Below are 23,638 nucleotides of genomic sequence, written 5' to 3' on the forward strand. Positions count from 1 at the left end.
TATGTGACCTTTCCATTCGAAACTTTTGTTTTCTGCATACGAAAGTAGGAGAATACAAGTCTTGAGCGAACTTGAAGATGAGTTTAATAGGCCCAGTGCGTAGGCCTATAGGCCTACGTGTGGGGGTGTGTGAGGTGATCGTGTTGGGTGTGGAGGAAGTTAGGAACGGTATGTGAATCTTGCAATGGAGTGTTCAAGGAGAGACCGCGACCGTGTCAGGAATACTCAGATGCTGTGTGAGCCGGGTGAGGGTGTGTGTGGGTGTCGGGGGTGTGTGTTGTGCCTATCATCAGCTGGCCGTCTCTCATTCCAGACTACTTTTTGTTGTTGTGAGAAGTACAAGTTATTTGCTTGTGTTATTTTGGTTCTTATTCGCTATAAGATTGACAAAAATAATGTTCGATTTGTATATTTTTTGTGCCAACAAGCGAAGTACTAATAACAATGTATCGGGCTTCGTGTCCATACATCTCTGACAGCAGCAAATTCACATCTTTAATAGCGCCATCTCTTGAAATATTATCAACGCTCAACTTTTACGTGGTGACGTCAATCTGATAACCAATCAACTATCTTTGACTATAGAGGTTCGTACATTTTCAGAAAGGTTATAAGGAAACCTGTAAATCAACATTCTTTACTCTAAAATCAATATATCTATTACAATTGAATAATTTATCAATTATTAAAGTATTGTTTATTCATTTCTAAACAAACTTTGTCATATTTATGTGTCCTACAGACAGAGAAAACTTCGATATTTACTTGATCACCCCTTTTAAAAGTAGCACGTGCCAAATGTATAAACAAACCCCACGTGAATTTATGGTAGAATTGGTGACAACTTCATTTCAGTGACCGCGCGCAACTAAAATTGAACTAGTGAATCGAGTGAAGATTTATTAGCAGTTCATTTTAAGTGTATTTTAGCTGGGAAATTTAAATTCCACCAAGTACAATTACCGCTGGATGCAGTTCAGTGTGTACAATTGGTGCCCAGGGCTAGCATAACACAGTGGCATGCAATGCAGTGTAAAAACTGGGCGGTTGGAGCATTAGATGTTTCCTCTAGTTAGCGCTGAATGGTTCATCAACAACATGCATCATCATCATCAGCAATATTGTCATCTAACTACATGGGCTGTCAACTTCACTACAAATGAAACTTGACAGAATTTCGTTGTGCTTGTAAAAAAAGAAAACTTTGTGCGCTACAGTTATCGCCGCGCCACTGAATACATCGTGTGTGCTTCAAGCTAGCTCAACTTGAAGAGGAGTTGTATCATTTCGTGGAAATATAGTCATACTGATAGTTAGGACACGCCTGGCACAGAAATGATGCGACCAAGATGAAACTAGCAATTGTTTGATGCATCTTTCTAGTGACAGAACTCTTGCTGATAGCATAAACTTGCTGAAAAGATGTGCGGCTAGGTTCACACCACCGAAGCAGCTTTGTGCGATTTGTTGCTTACACATTTGTGTGCAACTGTTCTTGTGATGATATTACAGATATTTGTAGAGTGGTGAAGAAATCGTGTCATTCATTTTTTGGATGTTATTGCATCTTTGGAAGAAAACGTTCTATTGTGACCATCTGTACTAGTTTGCAAAATCAGGAATACTTTTGTGATTATTACTGTATCAATGTAATGTATCAACATGATCAACATGATAAGTTGTAGTGAATGATGCATTTATCACGTTTGTCAATACTTATATGCTTGCTCAGATGAATTTATAAACGTTTTTTCAGTGTACAACCAAACAAAGTAGGGATCTTTTAGTGGGAATTTTCTAGATGTGTGTCGGTGTATATATACGTGTACTTTACAAATCTTTGATAAGTGGAATATAAATTTTGGTTGCCTGACAAAAACCATTTATATTTAACAATGGCTAAATCAACTGTTTCCACACCACATGCATTGATCAATCCGGAACCTCTGTCTCCAAGTCGTGAGTAAGTAAACCGTTGTCAGGAAAGCGAAGCCATGCAGGCTGAGAAAAGTTTCCCGTTTGATTTTGAAAATATGCGCAACACTCTCTTGGAAGAGAAAGACCATAAGCAAAGTCGTAAGCCACCACTTTTGCTAAGTCCTGAGTTGAAAACAGATGAATCGTCTAGTGTGGCTTTACTGGATGAAAGGAAGCGTGTGAGTTCACCGACATCGCCTAACCTTCGTGCTCTTCGTCATGGTTTCAAAGTGCCCCCATCTCCTCCATATGTGCCTGTTGTGGCAGCACAAGCTAGTGGCCATCGGACATTACATGAAACCCGTAGCTGGGATCCTAACATGCCTCCGGATCTTAACAACAGGCAGCACTTGAGTGCCCCAAGTTCTCGAACCATTTTGTATAGACAGGATTCGGATGAGGCACCTGTGCATGCTGTTCAAAAGTGTAAACTACGTAATTCAAGTAGTTTACCTAGCGAGCCTAAGCCTCGACTGCGACCTGTGCGTTCTTTTGATACATACTCATCAGATCAAGATGGTTCACATTGTGATCTTTTGCACCCCAATAACAACAATAACATAGCGCCTTCACCAGCTACTAAGCGGCGTTTGAATTATTTACAAAAATTAGCAGCGTCAATGCGTCCTGGGAGCCGAAGCTCCAGTCCATCCGGATCATCACGAAGATCCACCATGAGTAGTAGTCAAGATGGGGATTCCCCTTGTCCATCCCCTGGTCCTTCAACCCCTGATCGTAGTAGTGATGAAGGTGGTTTTGATGCTTTTCCTACTCCTCCTTCTTCTCCTTCAGTTATGCACAAGGGCAGACTGAGCACTTCGCCGGGAAGCCATGCGCATGGAGGGAAGCAGTAAATTCATGCCAAGGAAAATCTGGCGAAGTAAGTCCAAATCCTCACACCAGTCCAGCAGTCACCAAGCTACTTTCTGGAACCCAGAGGTAAGTCTGTGTAGATAGCCAAAAGAAAGGTTTGTCTCAAAACACCAGTGGCGGCACCAGGAATTTTTTTTTTGTGGGTGGGGGGCATTAGGGGGTCAAAGTGAATTTCAGGGGGGGCAAAATCAACAAATTTTACGCAAAATCACCTCAAAAAGTGGAAATTTTCGTAATGTTGGTTTTTTCTGGGGGGGCAACAAGGGGCAAGATTTCTGACAGGGGCATTCCCCCATGCCCCCCCCTGTGGCACCGCCACTGCAAAACACCTGTCTCACTGTAATACATGTGAGAGTTGCCAATTTCGTGATCTCCCCACTTTTCTCAAAAGAAAGTTTTTTTATACCACTTGGAACCTCTGGCTACATATAAATGTTTATGTACAAAATATTTCTTGCAGATTAATTTGTTCAGCAAAAAATATTGTGAAATTTTAATTATGTTCTGGTATACCAGAACGAACACATTGTCTATGAAGTTGTGTATTACAAAAATCATGCATGCATAACACATAAACACAAAATTTGAATCAACTGAAATTTTGGGAATATGCTTTTTTTGTGGATAACTACTGAAAAATGTCATAAAAAGAGGATGCTAGGATCATTAAATACTCCTTTAAATAAAACATGAAGTAAACTTGATTATTATCATTATTTTGGTATAGGAATTGATTATCAAATGATTGGTCATTATCGTAACATTATTTTATTCGACAAATTTGGCTAAAAACATCAAAGAGCAAAATGACATCCGTATGTTTCAAGCTTCTGGTGATGTGAAGCTTTCAAATTCCAATATATGAAATGCAGAACTGTTTTCCTTTTTTAAACTCAAATTTGAACTACTTGCAATCTTTAATGGTAATGTATTTCAAATAGGGTATGTGTGCTGCATCAATTTTAAAAAGGAAAATCAAGTTCCATGTGGATTTTGTATAGATTTTTGTCGATTTAAAGAGGTATTTTGTGATTTTAGCATCCTCTAATGGTATGCTTCAATAGATACCGGTATCCAAAAAAATCCATTTCCAAAATTTCAGTTGATTCTCACATTTAATTTGCAAGTTACACATAATACATGTATTACATTGCCCATAGCTCAGGACTATATGTTATAATTTTGGGCTGTCGCCAACCCCAAAATATAAATTGGATGATATATCTGACAAACGATCAAATCTGCAAGAAAGCTAAATGTATACAATCATGTTAGTCACTTCTAATGGTATAAAAATCTTTTTTTGGAGTAATTGCCCCTTTAACAAACCCCACCCTACCCCACCCCACCCAATCATTTCACACACCTACATCTACATGTATGAACTTGTGAGACAAACCTTGCTCCTTGGCCTTGGCTATTCAGTTACAGTATTGCATTATTTGGTATATTATCTATGATATGTATGTGTAGTGTTACAAGCGGGGGAAGCGGGAGGGGTGGGCGTTTCATGCCCCCCTAAAAATCATAAGAGGGAAAAAATCTTAACTGTAGACTGGGAAGAGATTGACCAGGATTGGACCATAGACCATTTAAAACACCTGCTTGTTTAGCCTGATCAACACTATGTTTTGGGCCACAATCATGATAATGGGGTCAAATTGCAAATTTTATGTGCACTGACCCAACAAATGTCAAAATTAATCTTCATTTTGGACTGAAATTGAATATTTTTCTTGCATTTTGCAACCATTGTCCCCATAAATCCAGCTTGAAATCTGTTTGACCATCCTAAATGGTATTGCTTCCGCTGCCACTTTAATGTTACCATCCTGGTATCCTCTTTTTCTATTGAACTACTTTTAAGTAGTTCAATATGTGAATATTGGCATTATAATGTGTGTAGAATTGAACTTTTCATTGGCAACCAATACCAAGTTGCTCACCTCCAATTATCAGTCCATCAAATTCTATATATCTACTGAAGATAGCGTTAGATGTGCTATTGGTGTAATAACTTGGATCATCATAGATATCAGAGTACAGCACAGAGCCTGCACTGATGCTAACCCAAAATATTGTTTGCCTTCCAAATTTCTGAAATTTTACTGTAAGAAAATGTAATATCCAGGGCAAGAAATACACTGGGGCTGAGGGAGAATTAGCCCCCAAATTTCACAAAATAGTACAATGAAAAATATTTGTCCATGGCAGAAAGTACATAGGCCACAGCTTCTTATAAGAATATAATCAGAGTAGAGACCCTGCCATGAAGTATTTCAAGCCTTGTTGGGATCTCCATCCAGGATTCACAACTTGGCTGCTTTTTGTATTACTATACTACTAATTTATTTACCATGTACTATGTTGTATAAAATCTCTTTCCTTAGAATTTTGTATTCCCAGCAACATTGATAAAAAAGTGGATTAGCAGGTTTTTTTTTATGGTGTGGTTGATATACAGCAAACAAACCATTCTATTGGATTTACCATAGTGTTAAAAAAAGTTACTATTTTGATGAGATGCTACCTGAGGGGTGATAAAGCTATTTCACTGTCAAACTCCACTCAAGTTGATGGCAAAAGTAAGAAAAGGATGTTTTAACCTGCCCTATATTCAGTAAAGATTCAATAGCCTAAAACACCGTGGTGATGAAACACAACACATTGCTACTAAGTACTTTCAAGTAGACTTTTCCCGACACTTTTCGTTAGCGGTCTTGAATTTCAAAACTCTTCAATTGCCAAATTTGAGAGACACTTTCTCTCCAAGAGTTGTGATTTGACGGTCTGAATCGGTAACTTCACTGCACAGATGTTATTAAATGTTACAATGGCAGTGCCACAGTGGTGGCATTGCATGGGGGCATTTGTCCCCTTCAAAAACCAACAACTTGGGCTTTGTCCCCCAGTCAAAACAAAAAAATCACTGAAAATCACACTTTGGGCAAACATTTCCACATTTTCTGCCAAATGTTTATAAAAAAATTTCTTTCCAACCTCCACTTCACTTAACTGCCATGCCCCCTGGAAATATTCCTGGTGACACCACTTATGTTATGCCTTAAAAAAGAGCAATTTGTATTGCCTTAAAGCTTGAAGTCGGGGTCGGTTAGACGGTTTACTTTAAAAAAATTTAATGATGAATATTTTGCCACATACAAGGCCATATTAAAAATTGCATGTTCACCACAAAATAGGATGGTAAATAATGATTTATAAGGTCTGCCAGGCTCATTGTTTGATATTTCAGAATTGTGCCTTACAAATTACAAGCAGGTGAAACATTTTGCAAATTTGAAAAGTGACACTTTTTTTTTAGATTTTTGGGTTAGTCGGAAAAGGGCAACAAATTCTTTTTTAGGCCTTACATAACTGTACTTCCACATTCTGCAATTTTAAAGTGACAACACACATGTCCCAGATTTTTGCTATGGGGTTCAATTAAGCAAAGTGGGTCTTTTAAGATATTAAAGTTATATCAAGATAATAATGTTGTCATTTATTTTCTAGACACATGTGCTTTCGTGTTAAAAGTATATGCATATTTGAAAATTACACCCATATAGGACCTACTTGAACATTTCAAAATTAATTCTGATGATAAAAACACTACAGACATAATTTTTAAGATTAAATTATTATATATTGCCAGAATGAGTGCTTTGAAACATCTCATTACTAATTCTTTACAGTGTTGTGTGAAAATGGGCCACCAGGGGTCATTGCCACCCCCTACTTTAGTGGGTATAAAGGGAATTGCACTCAGTTGTGAATTTTTGCTGAACCATGAAATGGTATCAGCCTATTATTAGTCTATCTAACTTACTTCCTTACTTTATAGCTACCTTTTGGTCTTTTTAAATGGACATATCTCCAAATGAAAGAAGGTATGACCACCTGGGTGGTGTCAAATGAAAGAAAAAAGTAAAGAATATAAATAAAAATATTTCCCCACCCAGGGTGACACTCATCATAAGACCCTGGTCAATATTCATATAGGTCCTTTTCATATCTCGAAAGTGCCAAGAAGGTATTCAGAATATCAAGGCTTTAGGTCTACATGTATATGCTGGCGAAGTTATGTAATAATCGGATTAACTACCATAGCAATAGGTGAAAACAATTTTTGAATATACCGCGCTGCACTGGTACGTTCATATGGTACCTCTGCATTGAACCATATCATGCTGATCACTCACACCTGTAAGATTAGTAACTTTGAAAAGACCGGTACCGTATCTATGATTGCAGACATACACAGGATATGAGTGCAACCTGCTTGTAGTGCAGCACGATATATTCAAAATTGTTTTCACCTATTGCTACGGTAGTTAATCCAATTTATTAAGTCACTTCGCCAGCATAAACCGTTAGCATATCAAACCTTGTGGTAAATTAATGAGTGTTTCCCGGAGCAGAGCACCATGCAGCATATGTGCGATGCTGTAAGCTTACCCCTCAAGTGCATTATCATGATTATTTCTTGGCCATTACCTGTAATTTCCACCTCATGAACGGCTTGAATTTGTTTCTTGAAACTGTGTTAATGTGATTGATGCAAATCACATAGCATGGGCTCTATACGTGTCTGGCTTGAGCGATAATTACTTTTTTAGATAACAAGTAAAGGGTCCTTGTTTGGTTGTGGCTGGTTGGAGATTTGTGCATATTTATAAATGAAAATGCAAGCCTCTAGCATACACTTTCATCAGTGATTCAGCGAAAGGAATTACTCAAAAGTGTCCGATAAGTCAATAAAATTGTCATTAGGTACCATAAGTTTTTCATATTAACCATAAATGCTAAAAGTGGTTTTTGGCTATCAGAAAGGAAAAAAAAAAAAAAAAGGATTGCCAGAAGATGAACAAAGAAGTTACTTGGCACCGCTGGGATTCGAACCTAAGACCCCTGGGGTGCCAATCACAAGATCACCTACTGATAGCTACGGGTCTTTCACTGGGCTAGCTAATGAAAGAGTGCATATGACTTAGGGTGAGTGCAAGGGGGGGGGGGGGCTATTTTGTGAAAGGTGGTCCTTTTCCCCAAAATTTAGATCTTTTTTGACCAAAATAAACCCCAACCTGCACCCCCTGCATATGGTCTGCATTTCACAAAGTTTTTAGGGAGAAAATAAAAATTGCCCTGCAACAATGGTAAAAACACAAACATGGCTTTTTATGCAGAATGTGTATTACTGAGGGGCTGCATATTTTTGTTTCCCAAAATAAGGATTTCGAGCAATATTATGAGTAAATGATTGAATAGTGCATATTTTACTTGATTCATAGATGAATTAAAAATATCTTTTTTACAATTTTGTGAAAAAGGATCCTGAAAGAATTGTATTTCTTCAGCAGAAATCGCCCCATATTATGTAAAATCTCTGATGAGTGCAGGTGCTTGTACACCATGCCTCAGGATAGCCCCAGTATAATAGTATAGTGTCCCGACAAGCGTTGTAGGCTACCTGATCACTGATATTGTCTTCCTGGTCAACAAATTTAATCCAAGTCTTGATTTGCATGATATGATATTTCACTGGCTTGTCTTTTCATTATAAGGTATCAAATTCATATCTCTCATCTCAATTCCCATGTGTGGAAAATATTATTCTCTGGCAAAATCAAAAACTGGATTAACCCTTGACCTTTCTCCTGCCCACCTGACAACGGTAGTGCAGGTGAAAAACAAGCACTGGTGGTTGCCATGGTAAATTGGCTATCTTCATTTCCTAACTGAGGAAGGGAAAAAAATTGTGTGGATTTTAAAGCGGTTTTAAATATCTGATATAATGGCTTCACATGCTTAATAATAAATTGCATTTTTATTGGAATGGAAATTTGTAGAGTAGGCTGCTTGACCTCATGAAAGTGCCACAAGACTTGTTCAGTTGTGTGTTTGTTTTAATCTGACAGCAGGCAGGAGAATTTTCAGGTTCTTGCCTGAATTCAAGCAGTTTTGTTGTCCAAATTTACGCATTTTCAACCTGTTTTGGGCCTTTTAAGGCCGAATTTGTACGCTTTTTCAGGCAGTTTTCAAAAAAGCCATTTTCATGTATATGACAGTTACTCATTGAATGCACACCCCCACACAAAATAGTAAAAGTTAGCTTTGCATGTCATACAACTTTGCTTCAGTATGTCACAAGAAAAGATTAAGCATATAAAACAGAACATGAAAAATCGGACCACGCCCTTTAATAACTACTGAAAAAGTGGAATTTTTTGCGCTATATTTATTTTTGTGCTATTTGCATTCCAAGATGCTATCACTAAAATAATAACATGCAAATCTATTGTGTTTGTGTATAGGTCAATGTAAGGAAAGTTTAGGAAACTTTATATTAAATCATGGATTTTAAAACAAGGGAAACTGAGCAAAATTGGCATAGTGCAAAAAAAATTAATTGTGCAAAAATGTACACTTTTTGAACAATCTTTGCACACACCCACCTGCAAAAACACACACCCATATGAATTTGATTCTGCATACATAAATATATAATATTTAAGTTAGTCAATTCAACTTTGCATGTCCCATGAAACGATTCAAATTGTGGACCGGGGTTGCGGATGTATCAGTAAATATGAATTGGACTCCAGATCGTCACAAGCTGGCATGCACCTCATGTGATAAAATTAAAAAATCAAGCATTTTACTTGGACAGGTTAACAAAAAGACCCTCCACTGGGCACATATCATTCTACTTTTTTATGTGGTACATGACAATTTACACATGACCCATTTTTTTTCTTGATATTTTATTTATTGTGAATCATGAATGTACAAACTTTTTCATTGCATGTATCTGTGATCGAAACCAATCCAAATTAGGGAGTGAACTTTTTGAACATGAAGTTTCATGGTAGGGGGTTATTGAATTAGAAAATCCATATCGGTTGATCAAAATGAGCACAATCCTACAAAAGATCACCATCTTTGACATACTTCTACTTGGTAATCACTGAACTTGTGTCTTGTGAAACTGGGCTACAATTACCCATAACACCCTGTTGTGAGCCCGACTGTGTTGGTATGAAGGGGTCAAAGGGTGATCCAGATTTCTCACAGAGATCTATTTCAACCATAGGTAGGCCCTACAGCAGAAATTCAAGGTATCCCAGAATGCATTGTCATAAATTGACATATCACTAATGGACCTTGCTATTCTTTCTTCAATTTTTCAGTTAGGCCATCTTAATTTGAAGGAAGTGTACGGCAATCACAACATTGCCTAGGCGAAATGTCAACCGTGCTAGCATGGTCAACCATGGTCAAAACATGGTTGACCATGGTTAACTATGGTCAGCGATGATCAGCCATGGTGGCTTGACCATGGTCAACCATGGTTGCCATGGTCACCATGGTATACCATGGTCGACCATGCTTTAGCATGGCCGAGCATGGTCAGCCATGGTCTTCACCTCACTTGACCATGGTTGACCATGGTCACTTTTAAGTATACCATGGTCAACCATGCTTTATCATGGGTGAGCAGGGTCAGCCATGTTCATCACCTCACTTGACCATGGTTGACCATGGTCACTTCAAGTATACCATGGTCAATCATGATTTAGCATGGGTGAGCATGGTCAGCCATGGTCATCACCTCACCTGACCATGGTCACTTCAAGTATACCATGGTCAACCATGCTTTAGCATGTGTGAGCATGGTCAGCCATGGTCATCACCTCACCTGACCATGGTTGACCATGGTTACTTCAAGTATACCATGGTCAACCATGCTTTAGCATGGCTGAGCATGGTCAGCCATGGTCATCACCTCACCTGACCATGGTTGACCATGGTCACTTTTAAGTATACCATGGTCGACCATGCTTTAGCATGGCTGAGCATTGTCAGCCATGGTCATCACCTCACCTGACCATGGTTGACTCTGGGTAGTGAAAAAAAAAGGGCCCTCTGTTGTTATTAATCGTATTTAATGCGTATTTACAACGTTGTGAATAAATATTTGACACCATAGAATATAAAAACTAGTAATTTGATAAGTTAAAATAAGATTTTTAACAAAATAAATCTAAATAATATGATTATGCAGTTTATTCCATTAAATATTTACCCCATAATTTCCCTCATTCTTCAGGCCCTGCCCTCTATCGGGTGCTAATTTAAAGTTTAAGCTTGATTGCTATTGTTTCTTTCAATTGTTTCTTCCTTGATTGCTATTGTTTCTTAACCATGGTCAAACATGCAAATTTTTGACCATGGTTGACCATGGTCACTTTAGATAGACCATGGTTGACCATGGTCTCTGGCCGTGGTGCCATTTTTCAAAAACATGGTTGACCATGGTCCAAAACATGGTTGACCATGGTCAAAACCCTGGTTGTTGAACTATGGTTGACAATGGTTCAACCATGGTCAAACATGCTAAGTTTTAACCATGGTTGACCATGGTCACTTTAGATAGACCATGGTCAAAAGGTTAACTATGGTTGACCATGGTCTCTGGCCGTGGTGCCATTTTTCAAAAGCATGGTTGACCATGGTTTGACCATGGTCAAAACCCATGGTTGAACCGTGGTTGACCATGGTTAACCATAGTTCAACCATGCCTTTTTCGCATAGGTATGTCTTATATGTTAGAAAAATAATTATCTAGCACGAATCACATGGTTTTATTTAAAATAAACTCATATTAACCATAAAAACGAATAAAAACAGCCATCTCTCAACATGCGATATTCAAAATTCCCACGCCGAAAGCAATGACGTGATCGTTATCTGTGCTCATTTGTCGTCAGGCGTCATTGAATTATTGGGACGTCATTGTCTAGACAATTTCGGCACGGGAATTTTGAATATCGCGTGTTAAGAGATGGCTGTTTTTATTCGTTTTTATGGTTAATATGAGTTTATTTTAAATAAAACCATGTGATTCAGGCTTGATAATTATTTTTCTAACATATAAGATATAATGTTGTGATTGCCAGACACTTCCTTTAATAGTTTGTCTCAAAGCTGTTCCCAAGTTGAAGACCTAACACGGAATGCATTTTTTAAAGGATTTTTTTTAAACTTTAATTTGTTTTATCTGTCGGATGAGCTTTTTGACAACAAGAGAATGGATATGGAAAAAAAAACAGAAGAGAGAAAAAAAAAACTCAATTATTAACAATCCAGCGGGAATAACACACACAAAAGCGGGCAATTTTATTAATGGGCGTTGGGGCTTTGAGATAAGCTATTAAATTAAGATGGCCTTATCTCAAAGCACAAAAAGATAAATTTTGTCTAAATTTGTCAAAATGACCAAAATATTATGTGCTGGTTATTGCTTTGCATGCTGGCCATAGGCTTAAACATGATAAAAGTACAAAATATGCGAAATTTCCTCAAAATATCAAGCACTATCTCAAGAAACACTAAACCAATACTCGTCTTTTCTCATTTGTACTCATTTTATTGCATTTTTCATACAGATTCCAAATATGGCCATGAAAATATACAATTCTGAAATGTTTAGAAAATTTGGGTCTTGTCATCTGTAGTCCATACCAGTGTGGAGCTCTAGGGAAATGGGGCATGATGGGAAGACAGGATTCTCAGCTGTGGATAGGCCCAGTATTGCTAGCCAAACATTGAGCTATTCCAGTTGAAATCCAAACACCCCCTGTGGAAGATATACCTTGAATCTTCCACACAGGGGGTGTGAATTCCAAATGAGATTACCTGAATTGGTGATTCCATTTGAAATCTACACCCCTATGTGGGGAATTAAGGTCATGTCTTCCATAGGGGTGCATGGATTGCATCCGGAATAGCTTATTCATGTGCTTGTACACTTGCATTGGTATTTGCATGTGCTCCAGTGGACAGTGAAATTGCCCAATAGGAGAAATTGGAGCGAAAACATTGTTTTCTTAATTATTTTTTGTGATAAATTCTCAAGTTTGTTTGTGTTGATCATATTCATTGAGTAACTAACTACCATGCACCCATGGGAATTTGAAGAGGATACCTGTTTATTTTCAATGACTGACTTTAGTCTATATGGATTGACTCATGCATGATTGTGTGCTTGATTGATTTCAGGTAACATATTATGCCTTGTCATGACATTGTAAATTTTAATGAATTGAAATAGTGCTCATTGCAATAAATTGTCAGCAAACGTGGCTTTTGAAAAGGGAAAGAAAATAGAACCTCATTGGCACTGCTGGCCATATTGTCAGACTTGAGACCCTATTTTGATTGGTTACAAAGAGGTCATGTACAGAATATAGTAAATTGGGATGTGATCTAACAGCTTTAGTATATTGATTGGTTGCTCAGGCGTGGTTCAGAATTTGTGCATTTTGCGATGCTTGATGATGTCAGCTTTAGAATTACAACTGGTAGCTTCCTATTATTTATTTAGTGGTGTGCCAAATTGAATCATATAATATAAATTAAATAATTAAACCAAGATCATAGGTTAAGTTCAGTACTTGAGAATAGCAAAATAGGTTGTTCACACACAGCACCCGAGACCCACTTGAGCATGACTCTGGAAAATCATGAAATCCGCTGAATTTCTTGCAGATATATTTGGGGACAAAGTTGTGTGTGTGGACGTGCATTATATCATGCAATTAACCGATCAGGGGCACTGTAAGAAAGACAGCATTGCCCACGGGGATAAGCCAATGTCATGCAGGACCACTTTTTGTGACACAATTGACGCATCATAAACTTGATCAACTGCGATGATAAACGTAATAACTGTCCACTTGATGACAAAGCTTTATGAATGCAACTAGCCTCTTAGAAAAAAAAAAGGTTCCACTGAAGCTACGTAAAAGGATCAGCCAGGGGTTCTAAGTAAGAACCCTTGAAAGGTTCTTAATGGCCTTTGCAGAACATTTGTAGTTCTTTGTAGAACTATTTAAGTTTATAATATGCACATGCAGCTTATAAGAGTCTTTTTAGGTTCTATTTGAACTTTTTTTTGAAAGACTGTGTATAGTTTGTATAGGGGAGGTTGAAAAATGTTCATTCACAGGCCCACAACCAAGAATTATTTTGGAGAGGAAGATTTTTGGAAAAGTGGACTTTTGTTTAAACCCTACCCATGTTAAGCATTTTCATGGCAACTGTATTTGTGGATTATTTTTAGTACATTCCATTATTACAAAACTAAAATCTAAAAGCAATATAGGGCATATGATCAACCCATAAATGTTTAATCAGTTCGTGATCCAGAAAATGGAACTGAATTATTCAAAATTCCTGCGTGCAGTTAGCGAGCCACTGCTAGTTTTCATAGTTATAAAACCCTGTTGTATGAAACACCAAGCATGCCAAGTAAAACTTTCTGTCTACTCTTTGTCAAGATAGCCAAATTTAGATCTGAATCCATTTTTAAAATGTCTGTCTTATATATTGTGAGATGCTTGATATTATTTTGTTGTCTGTACATTCCAGAATGGTGACAAAAATTTCATTTGGCATATGGATTGTTTCTAAGTTCATAGATATTTAGACATATTTAGACAAAATGTTTAAAAACAATTTTGTTCAGTAAATTGAATTTTTTTCAAAGATTTGGTCAAGTACCAAGCAAACACAAAATGTTTTTGACATTGTTTGCCAAAGGTTAGAAAAGGTTGCCAGAAAACGTTTAAATGTCGGGTTATATAAAGGGTATAAAACGTTTTCATAACATTTAAAAATATGTTTTGATAATTCACTGCAAATATTCTAACTTAATGTTATTAAGTGTTGACAAAATATTTGCCAAAATTTGCTTGCAAAAAATATTTTACAATAACATTTAGACATTTTAAAAATGTTGGTTCTGTGAATTATTTTGCACTGTGCTCCTGGAAAAAGGTGGGATCTCAGGAGAATTTTAAAACAGATCATATCTCCATGAAGTGGGTTGTTGCCGATGGAAACCAGATCAATAAAGTAAAACATGGCGCTGGCAAGAAGTGTGTCATTTTACCATGATTTCTGAATTGGTTGTTTGCAGTGGAATTCCACCACTGTAAGAAATGTTGTGTGTAATAATTATGTTCCCTGATGAGAGCTATGGGGGAGTGAGAATGGTAAAGTAATGTTTTAAGGTGGTACTACACCCGTTGATCAATTTGCGACTATTTTTGCATTTTTCTCAAAAACTAATAAAACACTGGTAACAAAAGATATGTATATTATAGGGGCAAGGAATCCAGTTGCTACACTGGAATTTCAGTGACTCAAGACAAGTAGTTATTGATTTATTGATCAAATAGTGGGTTTCCCTCATTTTTGACTGTAACTCCACAACTGTTGTCTGTCCTGAAATAAAATTTTCAGTGCAGTAGTTGTAGTCTTTGCCCCTATAATATACATATCTTACTTGTCACCAATGCGCTATAATTTTTGAGAAAAATGCAAAAATGGGCACAAAATTGGGCAGGGGTGTAGTACCCCCTTAATGTGCCATGCAAAGTGAGAAGAAGTATGTCATGTACATCTGTTTAAACAAAGATCCATCACCCAATATAGCTACTGCCTGGATACTCAGTTGCATAATTAGGCCAAAAAAATAGTTGCTTGTTGTCCTCCACAGCTTTGAAAGAGGATGTGTGGTAGGCGGATTTTTTTTTTTTTTTATTTGGCGTCGTATTCCTGGATTTAGCTAGAGCTAAATACTACAATCATACATGGTGACTTAAAAAAACCCAACATTTTGTTTCTTTAATATGCAGCTAAAGATATAATTTGTGTTCGTGTCATAGTCTTTTAATGATTTCAAATCCAACGTATTTTGAAGTCACTAAAAATAATAGACTTAGACTATGACATGAACACAAGTTATAACTTTGCAGTTAAGACACAAAATGTTTTTGGGGGCTTTTTTTACTTTCAACCATGAAAGATCTTAGTATTTAGCTCTAGCTAGGTCCAGAGATACTCCAAATCTGAAAAAAAAAATTGAATTTTACTTATATTTATAGAAAAAAAAAATAGAAAAAAAAATATTGGTCAGGCCTTAATCTGAGGAGCGGGCGGTGGAGGACAAACAAGCAACTTTTTTTTTGCCTTATATAAGGCATACAGAGATATGCTGTTCAAGTGGGTAGTGGTGGCATGAAAATGGGTTGATTTTGCCCCCCCCCCCCCCTGAAATTCACTTTCCCCATGCCCCTCCCCCTTCCCTCATATAAAAACTTCAGGCAGCGCCATTGCAAGTGAGTAGTTGTTTTGGTGAGTAGCATATGTTTTGAAGAAAAAAAATCCTATATGGGTCTCCTTTGAAAAAACCAATTTGTGCTATAAAATGTCAAAAACTCTTAAAACAAATTAACTAATTTATATCCTAAACCCCAATTTTTGGAATTTTAATTTAAAATCTTCTTACACTTGCAAATCGTGCTGTGAATTTCCACAGATTATTTTCCATCATGGTTAAAGGAACTAGTGTAATCTTTATCCATTAAAACATATTTAAAATTGAAGATAAACTTTAATAATTACCAAAAAGCAAACTTAAAAAAACCCTTCAAACCCTCCTAAAATACAATGCCACAATAATTCCTGTGATGTGAAGTTCACCATATCTCATACATAGAATTCTGAGTCTACTACAAGAAGCACAAAACTATACATGCACCTTCTGTCAATGTATTAAACTAACATATTGCACAAACCCTGTGTAAATCAAGCACTTTCAATGTAGCTTATCACATTTGCGCTTGACGATACCCAACTTTAACATGTGTGACGTGTCATGTCAAAAGGAGACGCTTTTGGGCAGGTTATCAATTTCAGGTTTTTACATATCTTAAATATAGAGATATTGTGCTCCACAACGCCGTTTTCCCCAGTGAAATCGGACATTCCTAAGCGAAGATATTGAGTTCGTAAGTTATGGTATTATAAAATTGGAAATTGAAATATCGGCCTTTAAAAATATTATTGACAATGTTGAGAGTAGGAATTACCTTGAAAAATGTCTCAAAAAATACAAGATGCCAGTTATATTCCGGGTCTGAAACTATCAGACAATATTTTAAACATTAATAACATCACAAATTCGCAACAAACCCAAATTGTGAAAAAATCACCCCGGGCAGATTTTGGGCTATTTCTCCATTTACGATCCTGACCAAAAAGGGTCTCCTTTTGACATGGCACATCACATTTGTGTTGATCCTTATGTCAAGAATGGATACAGCATCTGCTAAGCTCTTAAGACTTACCAAAAGCATTGCTGAAATATGATCATGGTTGCTTGCAAACATTAGTCAATGTGAAAGCAAGCAGCTCTTGATTGCATCACCCACAGGCATACAGATGGAGCATTCCACATTGGGTTCAAAATCGTTGGTTGGATAGTGAGTGATCTTCACATTGGATTTTATGGTAAAGACCTAGCTATCGATGTTCAACCTTAATCTTACTATGAAAGATGATGATGATGGTATACTGTAAAAGTGGTTGTTTTTCGCATGTGTAATTTTTTGTGTTTCGCCAATTTTTAACCATTTCATTTGTTTTAAAATTCGCGATTTTGAAAATCCCAGCTATCAGACTGTTTGTGTGTGTTTTCTTTGCTTTTGAGAAATTGCCTTGGTGCCCTTCTCAAATTTTCAACAGTTGCCATGATGCCCTCTTGAAATATTACAATATGCTGTGCTGCCTTGCCTTTTAATTATCAACTTGCCCTAAAAAAAGTTGCTGTGCCCCTTCAGATCCTTAATTCGAGGGCTGACAAACATGGCAGAGTCGGTACTCTTTGGTGCGCCTCTCTGTGGTTGCAATGGACTCACACTTTAACCTAACCCTGTGCAAGTGTTTTGTGTGTATAGAATATCTATGCATGTCCCTTTCAGTGGCGGCGCCAGGAATTTATTTTCGGGGGCATGAGAGGGGAAAAGTAAATATCAGGGGGGGGGCAAAATCAACAAATTTTGCCTAAAAATGCCATAAAAAGTGGAAATTTTTGTAATTTTGGGTTTTTGCTGGGGGGGGGGCAACAGGGTGGGAAAGAGTTATGACTGGGGACATTTCCCCATCCCCCCCCTTTAAGCCCATGCATGGACACTGATGCCTTTTTTACAGTGTCCCTGATCATATTCATCTGAGTAAGGAATCCATTAAGTGGAGGTGCTGTATTTGGTGTTAGCTTTAGATATTTAATTATTTTCTTTATTTTCCACCATGGCTTACCCGGGTGAAAAATCAATAAAATAATTGAATGTCCAAAGTTAACGCTAAGTTTGTAGATTATTTTAAGCTTAGTCCCCTTTAGTCGTTTTGACTATTCTTACCACATATCTGATTGGCTCAATGTATGATATAAACGTTCTTTTTAATTTGACCAATCAAAATAGTTTTTAGAGAGAGCTTAACTCCCCATGAGATTATCAACTTCCACCTGTATGCAAAACTTGAACAAGATTCCCGGGCAAGATTCATCATTTCATGGATGCCTATACATACTGTCGGCCTGATAAATTGAGCCAAATTATGAGGAGGTTTTTTCCTTCTTTTTAGTAAAAAAATGTGCAAATTGATACAGAAACTTCAGAACATGCACATTATTAATTTTTGATACATTTATAAGGCCAAAAAAAAAAAATTGTTGTGTTGCCCTCAACCGTCCGGTCCTAAATCCTGAAAAATCAGGGTCGCAATTTTTTTTTGTTTTTTTGGAATGATGATTTTTACAGATTTGTTTAAAAAATCAATGTTTTTCACTTAAAATTGATATTATATTGAAAGACTAGTCTTTAATTGATGTCTAACAGGTATCCAGAAGTCAAAATTGACAAATGTCCCCTAATTGAAGAAGCATTATTTAATATTTGAGGGTATTTTTTAAAATCTGAAGGTTCAAAAAAAAAAAAAAAAAAAAAAAAAAAAATCCGACCGCCTCGACCCAACTTTCCCATTTTTCCACTTGAGGGCAACACAACAATATTTTTTTTTTGGCCTAAGTAATGGCACTTGTTTATTAACAACCTTCAGTATGATATAGATAGGTACTCACGCGTTTACGGAATTGGACGCACTTTCTCGCACATGTCTAACTGCACGTATGCAGCACGATACGATAACATAATTTTCCGGTCTACTTCATTCAATTCTTGTACAATCCTTCCAAATTGATACTACAATGTAGTAAAACCCATTCAAGTTGAAAATAACTGTAGATGGCAAGGGACTAAAATCTCATGTGTTGTGTTGAATTTATAGATAATAAGAAAAGTATTACCATAGCTACAAACAAGAAAATTTGTAATTGCATACAATTTACTTGTATAGGTAAGGTACGTCAGTCTTTATGAAATATTCAACATTATACGAGGGCTGGTCAATAAGTTCCCGCAACTATGGTGTATCTCCGCTCATGCATGACTTGGATGACTGTTACTTACGCTAAATACAAGTTTGTACTTTTGTCTTTCAAAACAAATATGTATTAGCGATACTGAATACTTGATTACGTAATGAAATTAGCATAAACACAATAGTGTATGGGCACTGCCTGATTTATGGGGAAAAATAGTCAAGAAAATCTCGCGCCAAATTGAGGTATTGTTACATAATTCCAAATATCTCGAGAATAAAAGTATGGAATCTGCGGTTTTTGCAACTTTTAGACCGATAACATAGGAATGATGCTGTACTCTTTTTAGATCTATACCATTTTTATTAAAGAAAAGAGGTCGTGTTGAATATCTCCAATTTTGAGTATGCTTTATCAACCATTGTTCTTTACATAATAAGAGATAGAAGGATTAATCGATGACAAAATTTAACAAATGGTACCTGGTTTGATTGGGTATCTACTGATTATTAAAAAGGAGATCCCAGTGGCGTAAATCACAAACATTTCTTTCTTAATGAACCCTTGTTTTCAAAAGGTCATGTTTTTGTAATCAAAGTAGCACACCATAGAGAGGCTCTGGATTGAATAAGAAATTTGAATTTCAAAAGGTATGTCTAATTCTAGCATAAGACTTGGTATAGCAATTCACTCACCCAGCTACTGTTCCGCAAACCTTGTAATTGTCATATTTTTAGCGCTTTTTTGATGAAATTTTACTTTTTTCATACATTTTTGGTACTTTCAATCATGCGTACCATCAACGCATGCGCATATTTCTATTTTTATTGCAACAAATTCTATTGTCTTGACTATGATCTCTCATACCATACCAATAATAATATTTGTTTTTGTTTTATTTTGGAGATAATTTGGATTATTTCTTCTACCTTGTGAGCTCTTTTCTCCCGATTTTCACACCATTTTTGTTTGTCGTTAAGGCCTATTTTTGGTGAAGTTCAAAGACAGTCTCTTTCATGATCTGTTGACGGATACATTTCTTCTTTCACAATTATCAATTGAATATACTCAGATTACCTCATACCAAACATAAGACTTGTAGATTGCTTTGGTCCTCACTTCTGCTCCTTTTTATTACACGTTCCTCAACTACAATTCAAATTTCCCGCCAATGTTGATAATTGTCAGTGTACATATGGCAATGACCTTATGCAAATGCGATTACGTAATTAAAGGTACTCTAATACTAATTGTTGTGTGTTTTGAAAGACAAAGGTACCAACTTTATTGATCGTAAGTAACAGTCATCGAAGTCATGCATGAGCGGAGATAAATAATGGTTGCGGGATATTATTGACCAACCCTCGTACAACATCAACATTCTGGAGCCATGACTGCCATGTAATGCACTATGCTTTGGATTCCTCTGTCTATCTTGCATTGAGTAGTCCAACTTCAAAAAGGTACCCGACACTTCTCTCTCCCAATTATGTAGTGGTGGCACTGGGGAGGGTTAGTAGGAGGGGAAAATTATCTCCCCAATTTCAAGACAAATTCCAAGTCAAAATAAAAAATTAGGGACATTTCCACTTTTTGGAAGCAAAATGCACATTTTTCGGCAAATTGTCAGAATTGAATAATGAAATTCAAGGCCATGCTATAGTATAAGCAGACATCTTTATCAGTAATTTTTCATTGTCACAAACCAGGGGTGTCTATTCTTCCAGAAAATCTAAACTATTCCCTCACCCTACCATGGTCTGTCACATCCTTCCCCAGATTCTTCCCCAACTGGAATCCCACAAAAATGGACCCGAAAGGGAACATTTTTAATATGTTGGTTGCTATCTACATGTACTTTTCCTCATTGTTCTTGTTACCTCCCATAGGCAGTGTTCTAAATGGATAAGTAAAATAAACCCCTGGTATTTTACCGGGTAATTTTCAGTAAAATACTGTAATTTCCTGTAAAATTTGGTAAAATAAAAGACACCAAAGGAAAAGATATTTTTGAGTACAAGTCTTAAAACATGATCGGTCGATGCATGGTTAGAAAAGTGAAAGGTTTCCTTCAGAAAATTCTGTTTTACTTAGAATGCATATTGAAATTTATTAAACTAAATAAGATTGATCGCTACTAGTTCTCAAAAACATGATGCATGGTTAAAAAATCAAAAGGTTTCCTTCAGAAAATTCTGTTTTACTTGGAATACATATTACACTAAATAAGATTGATTGCTACTAGTTCTCCAAAACACGATGCATGGTTAAAAAATCAAAAGGTTTCCTTCAGACAATGCTGTTTTACTTGGAATACATATTCTACTAAATGATTTTTATTCGAAATTCACGATATAATACAAATTTTATGGTAAATTATTAAAATTTGATATTTTTAATATTTTTGATATTTAACAGTCCTCAAAGACAAAGCAAACTTTATAAATCTAATGACATGTACATGTACTTAGCGTGTATGTAGCTGGGATGAAAAGCCGTCCATCAATTGAAAATTGTGACCTTTCATATTGAAGATATACATTTTTTCCCAAAAAGACCTACATTTTTTGGTGCTTTGAGGAAAAATCTTTATATTCAATACTAAAGGTCAAAATTTTCATATGATGGAAGCTTTTCATCCCAGCTACATGTACACTTTAAGTACATATGAATACCTGAGTGGAAGAAGGACCCAACTCCAATTTTTTACAAAAATGAGTTAGACCCAGCATGTTATTGCCAGCAGACTGTTCTTCCATGTGTGTGAAAGATGAGCCAAAATCCACTCTCTATAGTCTTCCACGTACACTTAATCATGGTTTTCATGGAAGAAAGGCCCAACTCCATGGAGTTGGGCCCTTCTTCCATAAATATTGGGTTAAAGAGGAATTTTGTTCATCCATGAAATCTGCTTTTCACTGCAATAAACTTTCTTGTTAACATATTACAAATGTACATGCTTCTACTTGAGCAATTAATGGATAATTACCAAATTTCTGTAGCTATTTATAACACATGCAGTATATTAGTGGAAGAAGGGCCCAACTCCAGCTCGTATTAAGACCTGTACTGTTTGCATGGAAACATCATATATAATTTCAATGTATGTAATATTGTATGTTCATGTATTAAAGGTCCCCTGAAGATGAAAACATTCTATCTATAAAACTTTTCCAAATATTAAGTTTTTCTTAATATCTCAAAAACAGTTTTGATGGAGTTGGGCCCTTCTTCCACTCGGGTATATATGTATATCATTAGATTTATACAATTTACTTCGAGGACTGTTAAATTTCAAAAATATCAAAACATGTGTATTATATCACGAATTTAAAAAAATTATTTGATATCAGAAGGACATTCCTTGTATTTAAAATGCAATTCGATATATCTGATGTGCTCTCAGGTCCCACAACAAATATGTAAAACATCGCTATGATACATCATCGCTATATACCACTAGTCACCATTGCCCAGACAGGGAAGCATTACTGACCCAACTCTTCCCTGTTTTGTTTTGGGCTAAAGCATTCCCAGGTTTCCCTCAAACTATTTTTTTGGGGATGGGAATAGGTAAAAGGCAAGGTAAAAGGCATAGCTAATGCTATATATCCATTATAATTCTTCCCCAAATGACATTTGATGAATTCGCCTACCCTGTAGACCAGTCACTGCCAGCCAGTGACCATCTATTTCATGCTTCAGTTATACACATTTTGCCCAAATTAGTTCTCTTTTTTTTTAAAAAATCTTCCTTGAATCCTGTTGATTTCAGTTTTCTTTTCCTCTCTTTTTTTTCTTTTTCAAAACACAACATTCTTCCCCAAAGGGGTAAAATTATTCCTCCACTTGGGGGCGAATAACGGAAGAATAGACGCCCTGTCACAAAAAACATAGCAGGTCCATCAAAAATATTGTGCAAACGTTGCTTTCCGATTCCTTAAGTCCGGACCTTAAGTGTTTGAGCTATTTTATTAACATGGCCATTGTACCCTTCAAGTTAGACTCAGTGGTGGTGCCGGGGTAGGGGACTTGCATGTAATGGGTATTTGTCAGAACTCTTCCCCGATGCCCCCAGTAAAAACCAAGAGTACGAAATTTCCGCTTTTTATGCCAATTTTGCAAACTTTATGGATATCCCCAACCCACCCCTCGTTAAATTTACTTTTGCACCCCCCTTTTGCCACAAAAATATTTTCTGGTGTCACCACTGGTTAGACTACTGTATTGATAGTTGCTTACCAGGCTTACAGGTGACCAATTTGTCACACCTGTTTGCTGATCCTACTAAAACGTGCAGTACTCTGGGGTGCTGTAATTATGAGTCCTGGGGTGGGTAAAATTCAGGGTCAGGAGGAATTTTTTGGCAAGCTAAGACCAGGGATAAGCAATTTTTGGCAGGGTGAAAGGGGAGCAAGCCATTTTTGGCACCTTTTAATAACACGCTCTAAAAAGCTTAAGAATACAGTACAGAAACATTCAAATATGCAACATATC

At 36.6% G+C, this 23,638-nt stretch overlaps 1 protein-coding gene across 1 annotated transcript in view; it reads left to right on the forward strand.

Moving 5' to 3' along the window:
• Nucleotides 1–1,973: 1,973 nt before the first annotated feature.
• Nucleotides 1,974–23,638, forward strand: part of LOC140160497 (uncharacterized) — a 317,603-nt gene continuing 295,938 nt past the window's right edge. The window contains 2 exon segments of the mRNA XM_072183731.1: nt 1,974–2,801; nt 2,803–2,916. Coding sequence (XP_072039832.1) covers nt 1,995–2,801; nt 2,803–2,916 — 921 coding nt within the window. The 5' untranslated portion in view covers nt 1,974–1,994.

Source organism: Amphiura filiformis, chromosome 9 (genome assembly GCF_039555335.1).
Source record: "Amphiura filiformis chromosome 9, Afil_fr2py, whole genome shotgun sequence".
NCBI lineage: Eukaryota > Metazoa > Echinodermata > Ophiuroidea > Amphilepidida > Amphiuridae > Amphiura > Amphiura filiformis.